This window comes from Branchiostoma lanceolatum, chromosome 4, assembly GCF_035083965.1.
Source record: "Branchiostoma lanceolatum isolate klBraLanc5 chromosome 4, klBraLanc5.hap2, whole genome shotgun sequence".
NCBI lineage: Eukaryota > Metazoa > Chordata > Leptocardii > Amphioxiformes > Branchiostomatidae > Branchiostoma > Branchiostoma lanceolatum.
The window spans coordinates 19,166,184-19,185,022 of NC_089725.1; the positions used below are offsets into that span (position 1 = coordinate 19,166,184).

Below are 18,839 nucleotides of genomic sequence, written 5' to 3' on the forward strand. Positions count from 1 at the left end.
CTATCAGTTGTTCTTGATGGCACCATAAACTTGCCTTAGGCTACTTCCATCACAAAAGAAACATGTCACTATGCTCATGTCATTGTAATTTCATCGCTCATGTCATTGTAATTTCATACTTATCACCATCAATACTTTCCAGCTTTTAAAAATGAGAGTAATACCATTTTTTCCCTCCTGCATCAGAGTATTGGCTGTCCAGAGGATGTTATGTATGCAAACAAGCTTGTGGCCATTTATACATGGTACTGACCAATACTTTTCATATTATGTATTGGGCATTAACTGACTAGTGCACTTATAAAAAAGAAGCTAAGAAAAATACTCCACAACACCATAAAATACAGGTACTTTTCTTGATCCAGTAGTGACATTTGTACCACAGATGTTGACTTACATTACAGAAGAATGTGCAACACTAGTAGCACTGCAATATTACCAGTTTTCATGAGTTTGTCAGGTGTTCTAGGCAAATTCTTGCTATTGAGCACAAATAACTTTCCCACAATTAATGTCACCTGTATAAGTTTGAATTCATATCAAATACAAAAACTATACCTACATTCTATCACTTTAATGTAGAGGTACATGAATTTATGTTTCAAGAGAACACTAGGGCAATGTTTGATATTCAATAAATTCCTAATGCATTTAAATCTCAACCAACTTTCTCAACATTCATGTGTCTAAATCATTTACCACCTTTGGACACTGAAGACACAAAGAATCGACACAAGGCAGGGAAACAAGACGACGTGTGTATGTATCAGAAACAGTCAATGTCCAACTTTTCTTTCATCACACATCGATCATTCATACAGAGGAAGGAAATAAAACGTGCATATGTTGACTTCACTGCATTGGAAACAGGCTTTACATTCAAGATGTCTGTGGGCAATTATTTTTAGCTGTGGTGTAACCACTCCTATAAGAAAGGTTTCTCAGAAGGAATAAACAATTTGATGTTGCTGGATTTCAAAATTTGTGGTGAAGGAAATTTTGGTCCATGCTTAAAAGCAGTATTAACTGCTGCAACTGGCTTCAGAGATTCTCATTCCACTGAATTGTCAAGTAGTAATTTTTCAATCAGTTTGTTTCCTCAACTCGGTATTGATTTCTTTTCAGATAGCTGTTTACTAGGTGCCACAAAATGCTCCAAACCGTTAAAAATGTCTCAAATCAAAAAGCTCATCACAATCAACTACATCTTGATAACATTAACAGACTACTTTCTCCACAGTTGTTAGAAAAAAATGTTTGCTAAGGTTTATCAGTAAATCATTACAGTAACTCTTACACTTTCCATTGACTACACAAACAGTGGACTGCAAGCAAGACAAAGACAACATTACCATCTTAATGAAAAAAAGATTTTGCTAGACATACTGGATAAACAATTAAAATTCTGACTGTCTTCTCCTCATGTTTCACACATGACCTATACACAAATCAAAGTCTACTTCAACATGTCAGAACCTGTACAGTCCTAGTATGGATCATGTGATATTGGTGAAATGACCTGTACAACAGGCTAAAACAATTGGATTAGTTGTTCCTTGAATTTTTCTCTTTATAGTTGAAGCAAGAAAAATACAATAAATTTATCAACATTCCTCCAACACCTTTTTATATCTCAGTAGTAACTCTGTATATCCTCAAAACCATCTGAAAAATTGGCCTCCTCTATCTTTTAATCTAAAAAATCCAAGAACCAACTGATCCTGTTGGAGCAGCCCTAGGAAGGTGTGTTGTTTACTGCCAGACAGAGACCTGCCCGCCCCAGCTACAGGTAGCCAGGGTGCTGCTCAGGACAGGGTGGGACTTCACATCTGTGCACGGGTTTGTGTACACGTTCAGCTCGCGTGCAGTCTCTCCCGAGTAGTAGTTGAAGAAGTGCACCTTCCCGTCACCGCTGCCAGTCACGATCATCTGTCCATCTGGGGTAAACTCGCAGCCGATCCGATACCCTTGAACCTACAACATCAGAGTTGAGACGTGAGCATTACTTGAACTTACGTGAACTTTGAACTTGATATCAAAGTTCAAGTCATTTGATATAACAGGCATTGCTGCATGCCTGGAAACCTGGGTACCAGAAAGCAGCTACTGTAAATCCATTTTACATTGCTATTGATAATTCTAATGGTTGGGGGGAAAGGGAGTAGTTCACGGCATTTACTAGTAATTCTAACGGTGGGAACAAACATCAGTGTCTCAAATGTTAGTAACAAAACCATTGCGAAGATGAAATTTTAGCGGTTGACTAGTGACCGTTTAAGTAGCTAAAATTAAGTTACCGTTAACAAATAAAAAATTACAGTAGTTACACCGGCTAAACTGGATAAAACAAAAACTTGATTTCTAACCTTGTGTCCTTCAAAACGGACAGTCTTGTCCATGGCATATGGGCGAGATGTGGAGAAGAGGGCGATGTAGTCTCCATTGGTCTGGGCGATGAAGTTTGGCTCTGAGGGATGGACAGCCACAGAAGGGCAGCTGTATCGCTCCTGGAACACAACACACAGCCATGTGTTTACTACAGAAGTACAGAATATAAAGCTACAACAAAGGATAGAGTACATTACTTTCCCTGTCCATTTCCAGACTTTTCCTGTCAGCACAAAACTCCAGGGCATTTCACAACATGGTTATCTTTTTACATTATCTCATTTTGTCATGCATTTATGAAGGGTTCACAGTTATCTATATACTAGTATCTGATACACTTTTGTCTGTATCTACTACTTAGGCTCAATGCTAAATCCCGGAAAGCCTTACATCCCTATACTGCCATCTTCAGCGAGTATGAATTGTCTTACATGAAATATCTGGTTGGACAGCTTAGACCCAGAGTTGAAGTCCCACACCATGATCGTCTTGTCGGCGGAGTCTCTTGCTACAACATCGGCACTGCTGATGAACGATTTCCCGCTCGGGAAGAACGCCAAGTCCAGAACAGAACCAAATTTGCATTTAAAATCCCGAACAGCCTGAAAAGATCAAAACATTTGTAGTTGTGAGCAGATTTTCAGGCAATTGTTGCAATTGTAACAGTCACACAAAAATGCAATGATCAAACAAGGCAATCAGATATGGCAGACATCCCATCGATATCCATATTGCTTTGCAACCCTTCCAGACCCACAGACAAAAATAGCAGCATTGTACATGTAGATGTGTGGCAACACCCTAATCATAATGTGCATATTGGGAAACAGAAAAATACACAGACAGACGAGCCAAAGTTCCCCTGGGATAAAGTGATAAACATGATAACATCTCACCTTGCCTGTCCTGCTGTCCCAAGCCTGTATGATGTCTGTGGACCCAGTCAGGAACAGGTTGTGTTCCTGGGGATGGACTCGAACAACAGTCACGAAGTTGGAATGGGGGAATGTCGTCACAGTCTGACCTGCAAAACAATACATACTGTCAGACAAAAGGGCTTTCGATACAGATTCAATGTAATCCTTGTTTATCTTCTCTAACAATGGCACTTCATCAACGATATCCTCTAAACAGATACCTTTAACTAAGTGAAAAAATCATTTTCCAAAAGGACATTTAATGATACATGTTAATTTTTTCAGTATCATCACAAAGAAACCTAACAAGAAATATGGAGAAAATTCAAAGGCATACATTTTTCAAGCAAAATGTGAAATTTTAAATGCACAGCCACAAACATGTCATTTGTTGAAATGTAGGGCTTCCAACATAGCAACCTTTATCTATCTATTTGATTATTGGTTTGGCTGTTAGTGTTTAACACACACAGCTAAGGCTGCCCAACTAGCCTGTGGCTAGAACCCTTTAAATCTGGAAAATAACTTTTCATACTCAACCTGCTCCCTGCAGCCTCACCCTGTTATCAGTAAGTGTGCAGTCTCAAGGCACATTGCAGGTAGTCTGTGATAAACCATATCAGGAACAACTAATTTGGTGCCAAAAACATCCCTCAGCAAGGAGAAGGTTAAGTGGTTTTCTCACCTGTCTGAGGATCTGTGAGCTGAGCCGTCTTGTCAAAGCTGCAGCTCAACACTTTCTTGTCTGTAGTCCACGCAGCCATCTTTACTCCTGCCCTGTGATTAGTCAGAGTTCGGACACACTTGGCGTCTCCAATGGCATCCCAGACTCTGACAGTCCTGCACATGGGGAGGAAAATTGAGGTCATTACAAGTTTTTCTTTACAAATCATTCTTTTTCTACAAATTTACAAAAACAAATACATCTTTCTTAAAACTACTGTAGATTGGAACTTACTACCATCAAATATGGTGTCCTTTTTCCAGCCCGATCTAAACAATAGGATATGCATCCCTAATAGGTGTGACATGCTGTTTGATATAATAACAAAATAAAGTTTGGCTTACAAAGTTAATTAATAACATACTCATATAGTTTATGGGTATGATCAGTCGATCCTTCAGCGAACACTGCCTCTAAATTCTAATCTCCTTTACCCCACAGTCTGATTATTACCCTACTAAGTGCATGTACACCATTACCTGTCCATGGAGGAAGACAGGAGAAGATGGCTACAGTCGGCCTTGCACCACTCCACAGTGTTCACTGGGCCTGTGTGGCCCTGCAGATCAACAAGTCTTTTCTCAGGAATCTTGCTTTGCACAGCCTTCCCCAGGGCAAACACAATTTTTGGGTATGGTTCAAATATATCCTGTGCTACAGCCATGGTGGTGTCTTGTAGCACCATTCCGGCGGGGCTGGGGTTGCTAGGCGACCCGTCCGGCTCTAGCCTGGCACGTTTGGGCATGTAGGGACGGATGCCAGGTCCTCCTTCAGATGGAGAGAATTGGGAGTCATTCGAGGATTCTCTCTTCATTCCACCGCCCTGTCCCTCAGGGGACCCAAAGTTCTGCTGTGACCAGTTCCCTTGGTGATGTCCCTGAAACTGAGGGGGTGGTGGACCTCTTGGTCCAGGGGGAGGAGGTCCTCTTGGCCCTGAAGGAGAGGGTCCCCTTGGCCCTGAAGGAGAGGGTCCCCTTGGCCCTGCAGACGGGGATCCTCTTGGGCCGGGGGGATTGGATTCCTGCTCTGCTCTCTGTCCCCACTGCTGCTGGCCAGCTTGGCCCTGGCCTTGCCGGAGATTGGATGAAGGTTGAACTTGGATGTCAAACAGTGATGGAGGGTTGCCTTGGTGACTGCCTCCTCCTCCTCCTGGTGGGCCTGCAGGATCCGGGAGCAGTGTATTAGAAGGGCCCTTCTTGCCATCCGTGGTTTCTGATCCCCATTTTGTCCTGGACTTGGGTTGGTTCTGGGGCTCATTTGTGCCTGTGCTACGGGGGGTTTCCCAGCGACTTTGCTTTCCATCCGTGTTTGACCTCGCATTTCCCTCCCCACCAGGTTTGCTCTGCTCCCCATGTGAAGGTGGGCCATCAGAAAACCTACTCCCTCTTCTCTCCTGCTGGCTGTCACCCTGTCTATCCCTGGAGTCGTGGCTAAACCTGCTGGGTCGGCCATCTCTGTCTGACCTGCTGTCTCGATCTCTTCCTTCCCTGTCTGGCCTGCCATCTCTGCCAGACCTGTATGAGGGCTGGTTTCTATCTCGACCCCATGATGACCCCCTTGGCTCATCGTCTTGTCCAAACCTGCTCCTCCTTCCCCCTCGGTCGTCCCTCCCTCCCCTGCCACCTGATCCACCCCTGTCCCCGCGACCTCCACGTTCACCTCTTGGTCCTCTTCCTTCCCTGCCATCATCACCGCCTTGTGACATCTGCTGCAATTTGTTGAATCCTAAAGGTACATAGTTTGCATTTCCCTTTTCGTCTGTACCTTTCTTTTTGTCTTTCTCTGATGGCGTAGCCCTCGAAGCTAGGTGACTAGATGAAGCAGTGTGTGGAGTCTTGGACTCTGCAATCATCTTTAGCCTCTCTGACAAGCTAAGTGCAGGTTTTGATTTCTCCTCAGTAGCTGGCTCTTGCTTCTTTTGAGGCTTGTCTGACTCCTGATCCTCCTCTTGATCATCCTGATCTTTGGGCCGACGATTATCTCTCTGCCAAGGCTGTCCACTCCATCTGCTATCCTTCCCTTCCCCTGTATTGGGAGCTCTTCCCCTTGGACCCTGTGGGCTTGGGTGTCGTGGCCTCTGGCTTTGATCCATTGGTCCAGGGAACCTTGGTCTTGGTCCCTGATCCATTGCACCAGGGTTCCGTGGCCGCTGCCCCTGCTCCATGGGACGAGGACCTTGATCTGCTGAACCTGGAAACCGCGGCTGTTGTGCTTTATCCATCGGTGGGGGGTGGCGAGGTCGCTGGTCCATACCTCCAGGATACCGTGGCCGTTGTCCAAAATCCATTGGACCAGGATGCCTGTGCCGTGGTCTTTGATCCATTCCGCCAGGATGTCTTGGTCTCTGGTCCATGGGTCCGTGATGTCTTGGCCTTTGCCCGGGTTCCATTGGCCCTCGCGGGCCCCGTGGCCCATGCTCCATTGGCCCTGGATGCCTCATCCGAGGTCCCTGGCCCATCGGTGGTGGATGACGATGTCTTGGGCCATCCATGGGGCCACGATGACGTGGCCGCTGTCCATGATCCATTGGGCCCATGTGCCTCATCCTCATTCTTGGTCCCTGGTCCATGGGGCCAGGTGGCCGTTGGCCCATCTGGCCAGGGTGCCAGGTTTGCTGCCAATCTGGCCTTTGCCATTGATCCTGACCATTCAGTCCGGGTGGCGGGCCATGTGGTGGTGGTCCTTGAGGCGGTGGCCCCTGAGGAGGTGGCTTCTGTCCTGTGTCGCTAGTTGCTGCTTGAGACGTAGCCTGATAGCCTCCTTGTTGCTGGGTTTGTTGTTGTTTCTGTTGTCCAGTCTGGTCAGCAGTACCTTGCTGTTGCTGCTGCTGCTGCCAGTTCTGCCATTGTTGGCCCCATTGGCCCCACTGACCCATTGCCATGTTAGGGTCCTGATACCCCTGCCCGGCATAATATTGGCTCCATGCTTGTGGATCATACTGCTGGTAGTTCCACATGTTGTTCCACATCATGTTGGGATCCATGCTTGCCTGGCCAGAGCTGGTGTCCTGTGAGCCAGCCTGCCCCTGCCCGGCCGTGCTAACCTGAGAATCCACACCAGACGATGTTGCAGAGGTGGTTTGTGATTGAGACGCTGGAGTCTTTGCCTCCGATTGTTGGCCGGTGGTAGAGGCTGAGGTCAGTTGTGCTGGCGGTGCACCAGTTGGAAGGGGGGGTTTCTCTGAGGGGGGTCCTGAGGGTGGAGGGGGCTGGGGTGTCACGTCTGAGGTTGATGATGCAGTAGTGGTAGATTGTCCAACTGAACTGGTGGGTTGTGGAACTGGAGGTGGCTGCATGGATGCCTGTGTACCGTACTGTTGCTGCTGTCCGTACCCAGCATAGTAGTTCGCCCACTGTTGATAGTCTCCCCATTGTCCGTAGGCCTGTGCATACTGACTATAGTCGTAGCCTTGCGGCCAAGTCTGCCCATAGCCTTGCTGGGCGTAACCCATTGCCTGCCAATCATTGGAATATCCTGCCGGATTCTGAACCTGGACATTGGCGTTCTGGCTGACCTCTGCTGCCGCCACTTTGGCCTTCTTCCCGCCAGACTTGGAGGAAGCTCGCTTTGCAGATTTTGCTTGTCTTGCCGCGGAAGGTGGCCGCCCCTCCTCCTCGTCTGAACTAGAGCTATCGTACTGTACCAGCGCGTCCATCGCCACTAACTCACGACCAGACGTATTCTCCAGAAATCAGAGCAGTTACGGGAAGTTGTTTTGATTGGATGTGTCCAGAATAAGTGCGGAAAAATCCAGAACACAAGTCGTCAAAATCGCCTGTCCATCACGGACGCCGCCATGACTGCCCACGGTGCATTGTGGGTGGAACCACGATTTACTACAAAGATCAAAATGGTGGAAACCATTCTTCAATTTAGGGATGCTATAAATTAGCAACTATATATTAGTTCTATCAAAATACAATTAAAGGCCAAAGATAGAAAAACAATTAATAACCATATAATATATACTATGTTAGGTCCATTTGAGCTACCATATAGCCATTTATCGCGTTGCAAACCAGATATCGATACAATACTTACCTAAAAATTCATCATGGTTTCTTCCACTTGCATGAGGTTTGCAGGAACCAAGGAACCCAGTGCTGTTAGAGATATTACGGTATGTAAAAGTCCTCTTACGTTATGTTTCGAGCTTTCAGGTTGAGGTTTCATTCTAAGCCGTCTCATTTCCATCGTTTGTTCTCTTGATCTCCCTCTAGCGCAAGAAGAAATTCGGCGTTGAAGCGTCCACGTTGCAGGAGGGGAGCACGTTGTGAAATTTCATCAGTCAATATGGCAGAGGAGGGGGCAGTTCCGGGTGTGGAGAACCTGAAGCTTCAGGATGGACAGAACCCGCCAGAGGAGGAGACTGAAGATCAGCTCATCACTCCGTGGGAAGTGACGTCAGGAAGCCAAAAAGGCGTGAACTATGACAAGCTAATCGGTGAGTTTGATATAATGATATTTAGGCTTGCAGCCAGAAAGAGGATTTTTAATATTTGATATTTCAAACTTGAGAGAACTATGAAATTACTAATGTATGAGAGTGCATCAGGAATGTTTGAAATACTGATAAGAAGTGGCGTTGACTGTTTGACAGACTACATTTGAGTGAAATCAAAAAGCTCAAAGTGAAATCACTGCAGGTTTAGCCCTTGAAGTTGAAGCATAACAGTTATTATCTTCTTAGTGGGAAATATGTAAAAGAAAAAGAAGAGTCTCCTCTAAAGCATTTTCAACCTCATCATTCGTTGCGTTCTGAATATTTTCCAAATACATGTATATGAATTGGGTCTAAATGTGTAACTTTATTACTGCATCTCTCTATTGCCACAAATATACAATTGAAATCATAACTCATTAGTTTGTGGGGGAATTTTCCTGTTTGTTTTCACCTCCTTAATATCTTCCTATTAAACATTACATCTCTCTGTCTGTAGCCCAGTTTGGGAGCACGAAGATTGAGCAGGACCTAATTGACAGGATTGTGAGAGTGACAGGAAAGCCGGCCCACCATCTACTCACTAGAGGCATGATATTTTCACACAGGTGAGCACAGCTTTCTGTAACGTTATCTGTTCAAATCTTTGTATAGGGTCATAGGCACCATACAAAGTTCATGTTACGGCTAACGCCCAACCACATGCACTGATTTTACACTTGCATGGAATCAGGACAAGTCGCGCCACTGTCAACTCTGACCAACACCATTGCCAATTGTAAGGGAGGGTCAGGGTTAGTTGCTCCCTTAGGATTTGACCTAGGTGTTGTTCTAACTTAGCTTGATTAGCCATGTAAAGTCGACAATGGTCCAACTCGTTACTAGTACTTACTGTATAGTGAGAGAATTTGTCAGAATTGTTGCGATGTTGGTCAAACATTAAGACATGACATGCTGGTAAGGTGTTCTATTTATATTCATTGTCACTCTGTATCAGTTTGAAGTCTCAAGAGCAATTATTTTTTTTGTTACATTTATCAAAAATTTTAATTCTCTTGGTTCATCCAGGGACGTCAACCTGATCCTAGATGCCTACGAAAAAGGGAAGCCATTTTTCCTGTACACAGGCAGAGGACCATCGTCAGAGGCCATGCATGTGGGACATCTCATTCCCTTCATGATTACCAAGTAAGAAGAACTCTTATTTTATTGAACATTTGTCACTCTTACACTAAAGGTTACAAATAAAGGCTAATGACTGTTATAATAATGCATCAGATGTGTTCCTCACGTACATGTATGTCACTCATAACAGCCCCGTGTTGCATTCCCATGTTCCTGTGCAGGTGGTTACAGGACATTTTTGACGTTCCCCTGGTGATCCAGCTGACTGATGATGAGAAGTTTCTGTGGAAGGACCTGTCGGCGGAGGAGGCCAGGAGACTGGCCAACGAGAATGCCAAGGATATCATCGCCCTGGGCTTTGACGTCGACAAGACCTTCATTTTCTCAGACATGGACTACATCGGGTTAGATGACATTCATACTCTGACATACTTTGTTGCAATTTCTCTATATGGTCTTATGTAATTTGAATAGGGCCTGTCTTAACTTGTGATAGTTTGTACTCCTGTTGGACACAATCTAATATTGACCATTGTGTCTTGTCCAGGTCTTCACCAGATTTCTACCGAACCATGTTGAAAGTTCAGAAATGTGTCACCTTCAACCAAGTCAAGGGAATCTTTGGCTTTGGGGACAGCACATGTATAGGTGAGAATTTTTCCATTATATCTATTAAGAAAATCAATTATGTTACAGTTTTTGCCTGCATTTTGTCTTTTCAGAAATTATTTTTTTGTAGATTATTCCAACAGAAGATGTCACAGATTCTGTAATGTTACATTTTGTTTATTTCCTTTGTTCCAGGAAAGATCAGTTTCCCATCCATCCAGGCTGCCCCGTCCTTCAGCTCATCCTTCCCACAGATCTTTGGAGGAAGAAAAGATATCCAGTGTCTCATTCCATGTGCCATTGACCAGGTGAGTCTTCGGGAATTAAATTTTACAGAAATGGCTGAGTTGTGCTGCTGTGTTAGTGCCGTATGTGACATAATAGTAAGAAACATAAGGTAGCATATAAGCGTTGCTTGTATTATCATGCAGGGGTTAGCAGAAGCATTAACAGCATAAACAGCAAGCTTTAGGGACTTTGCCCTAATGGATAAAAGTGTAAGATTTGACATAAGTCAAAGTTTAAAGATCATGTGATCATAGAATTGTCATGTAATATTTGGTACATTGTATTTCTAATGTACATAATATTTTATGAATTGGTCACTAATTGCAATGCTCATGGGAAGCCATGGTGGTTGGAGTAGTGGATGTAGGCCAGCACTTAACATCAACAAGCAAGCAATTGCAATGATATCAAGCCCCTGTACAGTATAATACGTGATAGGAAAGATGCAATATAGCCAGAAGCTTTATGTAGCATCTTGAAAGTGTTTTAATTTTTTTTTTTGTCCCTCAGGACCCGTACTTCAGAATGACCCGTGACGTGGCGCCCCGTCTGGGCTTCCCCAAGCCTGCTCTGCTCCACACCACGTTCCTGCCTGCTCTGCAGGGGGCCATGACCAAGATGAGCGCCAGCGATGCTGTCTCCTCCCTGTACCTAACAGATACAAATGCACAGATCAAGAAGAAGGTATGGAAATAACCACATGCTCCATATGCATGTTTATATGTATAAGCTTTGTCAGTTTGTGGCTTCAACTGAGAGGAAATATTATTGTTCACTGACATTGGGTCTTGAAATCCTCCTCTTGGACTGTTGGAGTTTTTTCTTAATTGAAACTTTGCGCCTGTAGTTCTACCATGAAGAGCAATAACATATCTTGACTCCATAGGGTGTTTGCTACATGAGTGTTGTCTGCCATGCTGCTTGGTTGAACCTGAAAGAGTCAGACTTATGAATTATATGTGTATATCATGACTGTACCCTGTTATTCCATATACAAATTCAACTTTACTTGGCAACTTCCAGGTTTAATCATCCTGCATGGCAAACAATACTTCCATCCTAGTCGTATGAGTGCAAACCCCTTGTATGAAAAGTTCCTCTAATAAGATCTCATCTCTTCCACAGATCAACAAGTATGCGTTCTCGGGAGGGCAGGCGACAGTGGAGGAGCACCGCAGACTGGGAGGGAACGTGGATGTGGACGTGTCCTACATGTACCTGACCTTCTTCATGGAGGACGATGACAAACTGAAGCAGATCAGAGAGGTGAGATCTGCTTAGTTCTTCAAGTCCTTACTGTAAAAATGGAAAATCCCTTACACTGGTCACTTTATGCATGCACTTGGAAAGTCCAACATGATAACATGGTACTGAATTGGTACTGAATAAATGTTTATATATTGTTTACAAGGGCTGGCTTCCCTTTACATGGTGGTGAATCTGCCATTTCTCCTGTTCCTAATTATATTTGTATTTGACTTCAGATGTACTTGCCAGAGATTTTACCTTTCTTGTGACTTTTCAAGTAGCAAGTGATCAGCAGATTGCTCTCCCTCCCTCAATGGAAGCTTCAAGCAGATTTAAAAAAAAATCACGGGTCCCCAAAACTATATTCCTTCTTCTCTTCTAGGATTACTCCAGTGGCAAAATGCTAACAGGAGAACTGAAGAAAGAACTGATTGGAATCCTGCAAAAAGTTGTGTCTGAACACATAGAGAGGAGAAAACAGGTCACTGATGAAACTGTCAAGGAGTTTATGACACCAAGGAAGTTGAAGTATAATTATTGAGCATGAAAAATGATTAAGGTCATCCTCTGTGAGTATATGGTCATTTGGGAAATCTGCACAAAGACTTATAATGGTAAAACAAATACTCCCTTGTATCTCCAAAAGTCAAATGTCTTCCTGTAAATGAATAGAGATGTATATGTTGTTACTATAGTGTTGTAGATGACTATACTGGCAACAACAACATGGAAGTCTCTCTACAGGGTTCATAGTAGCACCCTCCCCAGCACAGGTGATGTCTTCTGTAAGACGGTCATTCCTTCAAGGAAAATGCTCCCAATGGTGTTGCATGTAACATCATTTCACAACATATAGTTTATACATGTGTCCAATGGTGTACTTGAAAGTAACAAGTGTAACATGAAGCCATGTGTGAGACAAATCAAAGAAATATTGATATGAAGAAGCCATTCTTGCTGTATTAGTATTTATCAACTTCAGTCACCAAATATCTGGATTGAAAAAAGGATACTTTTGGCTACAGTAAAATTAAAATCCTTACTACCTTTCACTTTTGAGTGAAATTCCTCAGAATATTTTACAACTTAAAATTAGTTTATTACCATCCTGCCTTATGTTACATCCTTTCATTGCATTGTAAATTAAAAGTAAAACTGTAGGATGGTGTCCTTTTGCCTTGTAAAGTAGCAGATGACTGGCTGCAATACAATGTTTTAATGATGTATCGTTTGAATGAAGAATCCTTTTTATTTGCCACTTATAAGTTAAATGTATGATTGGAAAGTAATTTGCTTTATATTAGAATGAAAAGAAGTTATGGATAGAAGATTTTAAAAGAAATAACTGTATTCACTGTCGCATGTGTATGTAAATTCTATGAGTGTGGTTGTCCACATGCACCCTATGGCTATGCTGTATGTCAGCAGGACACCATGCCATACTGGCATTATTGATCCACATGCTTGTTAAATATAGGCAAGAAGAAATAAAGAAACAAAGCCTTGAAAACATTCTGTGCTAAGTTTCTATTTTCTAGATATCATTAAGTACACTGTATACTTAAGTATCTTGTCGATTTGCAGGTACAATGAAGCAAACATAGTTTTGGTAGATACACAACATATGATATAAAAGATCAGCACTATATGGTCTACATCGCAGTCATCTGTAAAGGCTGACTAAAATAAGTTTTCCCTTGTCAAAAATCATATACAGCAGATTAGAGACTCATTGTAATTTTTTACATCTTTCTATATAACATGACAGTTCTGCCATGTTGAAATTTCACATTGTAAGAATAAGCTTTCAAACACCTATATACATCAATACCACTGAAGCAAAAACATGCTATGGCATCAATTTAGAGGCTATAGTACTACTAACAATCCAAAAGCAATCACTCAAGCTATCATAGGAGGACTGTGGACACTTTTTATATCATTCCTTCAGTTTTAAACCATTTCTATTCATTCCTGCAGTAAATAAAAGAGACCGGATCACACTTTTCCTGTAGTTTTCTACCATGTCATGTACCAACACGAGACATTTCATGCTTGTACATGTACTTATATATTGGGAAACTAATACAAATCTGGCACACTTAGATTGCTGAAGTTACATCATATTGCTTTATAACCACTTGTGTGACTGCTTTAAGCCTCCACAGCAGCTGCTGACGTGTCCCTGTCATGTGATCTGCCGGGGGTTGCACTGGTGGAGGGGCCGGGTTCTGCTGGTGCTGAAAATGAAACAAAGGTGCAAACTGAAAATCAGGCCCTTTCCAACATTTTTATAACTCTTGGTTAGGCAATATTTGGCTGATCTTGTTTGTATTTATAATGACACATCATGATTTAATTTGTTTGAAATATGTCTTAAATACAGTTATGATTGTAAGGCTTATATCCATTTGTAACCTGTAGGAGCCATGGCGTAGTTGTGTTGTGGAAAGAAGCAGGAACGTTCCCTGTTAGCATGGGGCTTCTGCCACAAATGCCCATTGACATGATCCTTAGAAGGTTACGTCCTTACCAGCCTCCTGAGCTGCGTCCTCTGTGTTGACAGACAAGCAGCTGCTGACCTGCTGCTGCGTCTCCTCACTCACACCGTTCTCACTCAGAACCAGCTGCTTCAGGGTCACAGGGTAGTTCTGCACCAGGTCCAGAAACACCTGAGGATGAGACATAGTGTAATGTCTTATTGATCTTTTATTTAGCAGTCAGGGGCAGTCTTTACTCCCTCTCTATCTTGATTACAATCTCTATGTGATTAGAATTATCGTAGACACCCCCAAGGGCATTGTTTCACCAAAACAAAACGTTAACTTAATCATTTTGTCACTAGGATACAAGAACTGTCAAAAGGGGTGACACCGTGACAGGCAAAATAAGTGAAAACACAAAAGTAACCCATAAAATCTAGATTGTTATATGCCATGTATGCCTACCTGTCCTCCAAACTCTGTCATCCCAGTCCCCTCCAAATCCAGCACCTCTAATGTCCTGCTGCCAGCCACAACCACAGCCAGCATCCCAGCTCCATAGTCTCCTATGGAGTTATAGTCCAGACACAGAGTTCTGATGGTGGAACTGCTAGCCAGCGCCACCGACAGTTGGGCCCACCCTCGTGCAGTGATGGCTGGGTTGGCACTCAGGGTTAGGTCATGGATTCCTGGTCAGGGAAATGTTAACATTAGCAGTGTATCATACAAGGCAATGAATGTATGTCTTCAAACACAGATCCAATAGGTAACGTTAAACTTGAAAAAAAAGTAAAACCTTGCAAGTGTGAGCCGAAAGAAAACAATCTACAGCCTTTGCTCACTCAGCTGGACAAAAGGAGATAATGTTTTGATATTTCAAAAGAAAAGTTGCAACAACCGTTCATGACACCGTGATAAACAATAAACAGATACACAGCCATTTCAGTTTTAGAGCACTTTACTGACTAGTGCTTCTCACCTTGTCTGGCTCCATCAGGAGGTAACAATATGCTGATGAGTTTGATGGAGCCATCCCCCAGCCGACAGTCCCCCAGGTCCAGGGAGGTCAGGAAGGGGTGGGTGGACAGTGATGGGACCAGCACAGTCAGGCCATCATCACCCAGGGGGCTACCATGGAGGCTATAAGGGGCAGGTGGAATCTTGTTAGGATCAAAAGTAATATTCTAAAAAGTTGAAGACTGATATTAGTTGTACCAACCTGGATCTATACATCATACTTTATTCCACTCTTTTTCATAAACATACAAAACATGTAGCCTCCGTTGCAGACTCCTTCCGGCTGTTTTCTTTTTCAAGTTAAAGAGGCATTTAGTGACACAGGATGGAGCCGTCCAACCCCACTGATGCTAACCATCTTTCCGTACAATAGCAGCTAATGAAATGGTCTGTTTGCACAAATTATTCCCTTCAAGCATTGCTCAATAGTCAAGACCGTTGTGATGACTGCAAAAAAAGGTATACCAAGTGCAAGAGTCAGGCGTCAAACATCTTATGAAATGGCTGGGTATGATCAAGGAGATTTAAATAGGCCTCCTTGATACGATTCAAGTAAGGTCTCTCAAACGCCGGTAAAACGACAACGCCATGTAAAGACACACCGACACAATGCACGCGATCTGAGCATATGCAGCTTGTCACTCTAATGCGTCATTTGATACAATAACAATAACACTTAAGGGCCTCGAACTCATTTAGCACATTAAATATCATCTGCCCCAGACATGTGTTCCGAAAATGGATTACCTAACGTGACTTACAACAATGAATTTAGCGATCTATTCCTGGTCAGCGCCTCTCCCAGAAGTCTCGCTCGGTGGATGTCCGAGACTACGCCCAGGTTCAAGTTCAGCTGCACGATGGACTTGCTCTCCCCGATAGCTGTGGCCAGCGGCCCGAAGTCTTCGTCGTCGATCTTACACCCTCTAAGACTGAGCAGGCGGGTGGAGTTGTTCTTTAAGGAGTCGCAGATGTCTCGGACTTCCACCGTGGACAGGTGTTCACCTGAGATTTGGATGGAGCCGAGTAGCATGTTACCGGGCATCCTGACACCTGTAACAGCGCGAGACAGGCTCGCTTTCTTGTGTCTCAGCCCGAATGTCACCTTTTGTAGGCCCCTGCGTTGGTTGGAGTGTCACAAGATAGCTTGGCAGTTGAAGGAAATGGCATATATTACGCGTCAAGTCGTTTAAACAGGTGACATTTACGTCAGGTTCAGGAGATGAAGAATCGCTCCAAATCTCCATACCGACCGGCCAGCACGCATGTCTGGTGACCTGTGACCTGTGGTGGTAACGGGTGTGTGTTTGTTGTTGCTGCTTGTTCACAGGTGAAACGCAAACAGTTCACCTGGAGCTGAGGCTAAAGTTTCAACCGCGGCGACCGAAACGGTCAGCCGAAAGTTCACCAAAAGCTTTCGGTGCATGACAAAATAGTTTCGGGGTTGAACGTTGCATCTTTTACCATCATCTGAAAATATGAATTAAATTTCAATGAATAAAAATAATTGAAATCTGAATAATTTCAATAACACATTTAATTCCAATTCATGCAAATACTTCCAGGTGATGGTAAAAGACCCTCGGTGCTTCGTGCCTAACGCTGTTAGTGTTGCTGCGATGTAACGAAAGTGGCAGTAACTTAACGTCGACTCAACTCTGAAAGTGAGAAAGTCACGACAGTATGGATTCATGGATGGGGCACTCAGAACTTCTGACAAAAAGGTGACCATGCCATGATCAAGCCGTATACAATCAATCAGCCATGTGCTTGCAGTATATGAATATTGTGGGTACGAAGTATATGGAGATAGCACATTGAGATATCGGGATAAAACGTCATTGAAGTTCAGTAGCCTGGTATCTGCCAAGTACTAGTAGTGTCGTGGCTAGTGTGCATCAGTCTAGTTAACGTTAGCACTTAACATTGCCTGGAGCGCAGCCAAGCTTCCGAGGCCGGTCGCTATCCTGCCAACAGGGTACCGACCTTCGGAAGCGGACTGAAGCTAAGAAGCTAAGGCTGGACTCCGAGCTATAAAGTACGTGACTCTGAAATTAAAGCGATCGATTACTTAAGATGGAAACTATTGCAATTATGACCTCTGCAAACATAAAACGAATTGCAACAGATTGTGTGCATACTAGTATAAAATCTATTTTCCCCTGAATCACCTTTGGGATTTTTTATTGCACATGCAAGCGACGAAAAACATATAGACATGGTTCAAATTTCCCTTTATCATGGTACAGATTTCTGAGGCAAAATCGCATTGCGGTACATTCTGTCTTCCACCGACGATGGGGATTCCCTACTGAGGCCTACTCTATTATTGAAACGTCCTTCGATGCTGCACCGCATAGTCGTAGTTGTTCAAACAATGTATTCCGTGCCTTGGACCTTGTATGATCGAACATTGCAACAGTGGACGACGCAGATGAAATAACGGTCCTGCTTGCATTTTATTGCGGTGAAGTCATCTGACGCAGCCTCTTTCATCTTACGGTCATGGTCGAGCGTGAACGTCTTCGGAGAATGACCCGGGAGGTTAGAAACCTGCACAATTTTTTTCTCAGTCTCATCAGACGTCTCTTCGTAGTTACTGTTGTCGCACGGTACATGTACTATATCTCTCATAACGATTTGTTGTGTGCAAGCTCTGTCATATGAATGTGTACAATCACATCAACACAACTCAACTAACGTAACATTACCTATTTACGTGCAGAACCTATTTACGTCCGGTTTGGCTCATGTCCACATGTAGCGGTGTAGTATGCCAAAGCCTGTTCTCATGAGCAATACAGTACATCATAAGTATGATCCTTAGCCATGTCTTTAATTTTTGCACAGCAAAACATACTGGCCATGCGTTTACCACGTGCCGCGCATGTGGGGGAAATTTACAGATAAACATTGTTTTTTTTCCATCGCGTTAAGCAAGTGGCCGGACAGACATAGTGATTTTACTATCATTTGTCTGCAGACTACTTTGGACAGTTACTGTGCATTTTTTTCTGGTCTATGTTCTTCAAGCATAGCGCTAGAAGGGAAAAGATTCAGAAGTGGACGATAATGGGTTACCCTAGCACAATTCTTCATCATATACCTCCGTATAGATACATGCTCGCACGGCGTTAAACAGGCGGAGAAAAACTTACAGACCATGCATTTTCTTTTTAGAAGAGCTGATATTTCTGCCCATGGGTTTGAAATTTGGCTCTGTCCGCGCGGTTTTAAGATAATTACGTTTTGAATAAATCGGACGTTAACTGGTCATGTTACGTTACATGTAATAATTAAACAATTCTAGTAGGGGCAGGTGGTAGATTGGTTTATCATATTCGGTATCTGCATGATAACGCCTAGTGCTGTGCAAATGATTTATCTGGTTTGGCCGAGTTTGTCTGCATTACTGGCGCCTGCTTCCTAACTTAATCCAGGCTCCAAGTCATCCAGGCTCTCAGTGGGTAAAAATAATACCGACCCAAAAAAGTAAACGACTGCATAGACTTTTGTTTATAGCGTTGTCAGAGGTATTCCCTTTTAGGCATCCCAATTGACACAAAAATGACAAGATTTATGAATAAATCAGGAGGTCA

At 43.5% G+C, this 18,839-nt stretch overlaps 3 protein-coding genes across 4 annotated transcripts; 1 reads left to right on the forward strand and 2 right to left on the reverse strand.

The window, feature by feature from the left end:
• Window positions 1-744: 744 nt before the first annotated feature.
• Window positions 745-7,867, reverse strand: LOC136433136 (collagen alpha-1(I) chain-like). Its single transcript, XM_066424987.1, has 6 exons — window positions 4,509-7,867; window positions 3,991-4,145; window positions 3,285-3,412; window positions 2,820-2,990; window positions 2,367-2,507; window positions 745-1,974 (listed from the first exon to the last, which is right to left on the reverse strand). The coding sequence occupies exons 1-6, from the start codon at window positions 7,682-7,684 to the stop codon at window positions 1,753-1,755; spliced, it is 3,993 nt and encodes a 1,330-aa protein (XP_066281084.1). The 5' UTR covers window positions 7,685-7,867; the 3' UTR covers window positions 745-1,752.
• LOC136433144 (tryptophan--tRNA ligase, cytoplasmic-like) lies at window positions 1,885-13,250 on the forward strand. Of its 2 annotated transcripts, none has more exons than XM_066425016.1 (10): window positions 1,885-1,995; window positions 8,250-8,473; window positions 8,970-9,078; window positions 9,539-9,658; window positions 9,817-9,999; window positions 10,143-10,243; window positions 10,400-10,512; window positions 11,003-11,176; window positions 11,618-11,758; window positions 12,123-13,250. In XM_066425016.1, the coding sequence occupies exons 2-10, from the start codon at window positions 8,323-8,325 to the stop codon at window positions 12,279-12,281; spliced, it is 1,251 nt and encodes a 416-aa protein (XP_066281113.1). In that variant the 5' UTR covers window positions 1,885-1,995; window positions 8,250-8,322; the 3' UTR covers window positions 12,282-13,250. The 2 variants fall into 2 exon arrangements, with proteins under 2 accessions (XP_066281113.1, XP_066281112.1); XM_066425015.1 differs by lacking the exon at window positions 1,885-1,995 and adding an exon at window positions 7,981-8,149.
• A 2-nt stretch (window positions 13,251-13,252) lies between these two features.
• LOC136433146 (leucine-rich repeat-containing protein 73-like) lies at window positions 13,253-16,517 on the reverse strand. Its single transcript, XM_066425018.1, has 5 exons — window positions 16,002-16,517; window positions 15,203-15,363; window positions 14,689-14,912; window positions 14,274-14,412; window positions 13,253-13,980 (listed from the first exon to the last, which is right to left on the reverse strand). The coding sequence occupies exons 1-5, from the start codon at window positions 16,283-16,285 to the stop codon at window positions 13,895-13,897; spliced, it is 894 nt and encodes a 297-aa protein (XP_066281115.1). The 5' UTR covers window positions 16,286-16,517; the 3' UTR covers window positions 13,253-13,894.
• Window positions 16,518-18,839: the final 2,322 nt, after the last annotated feature.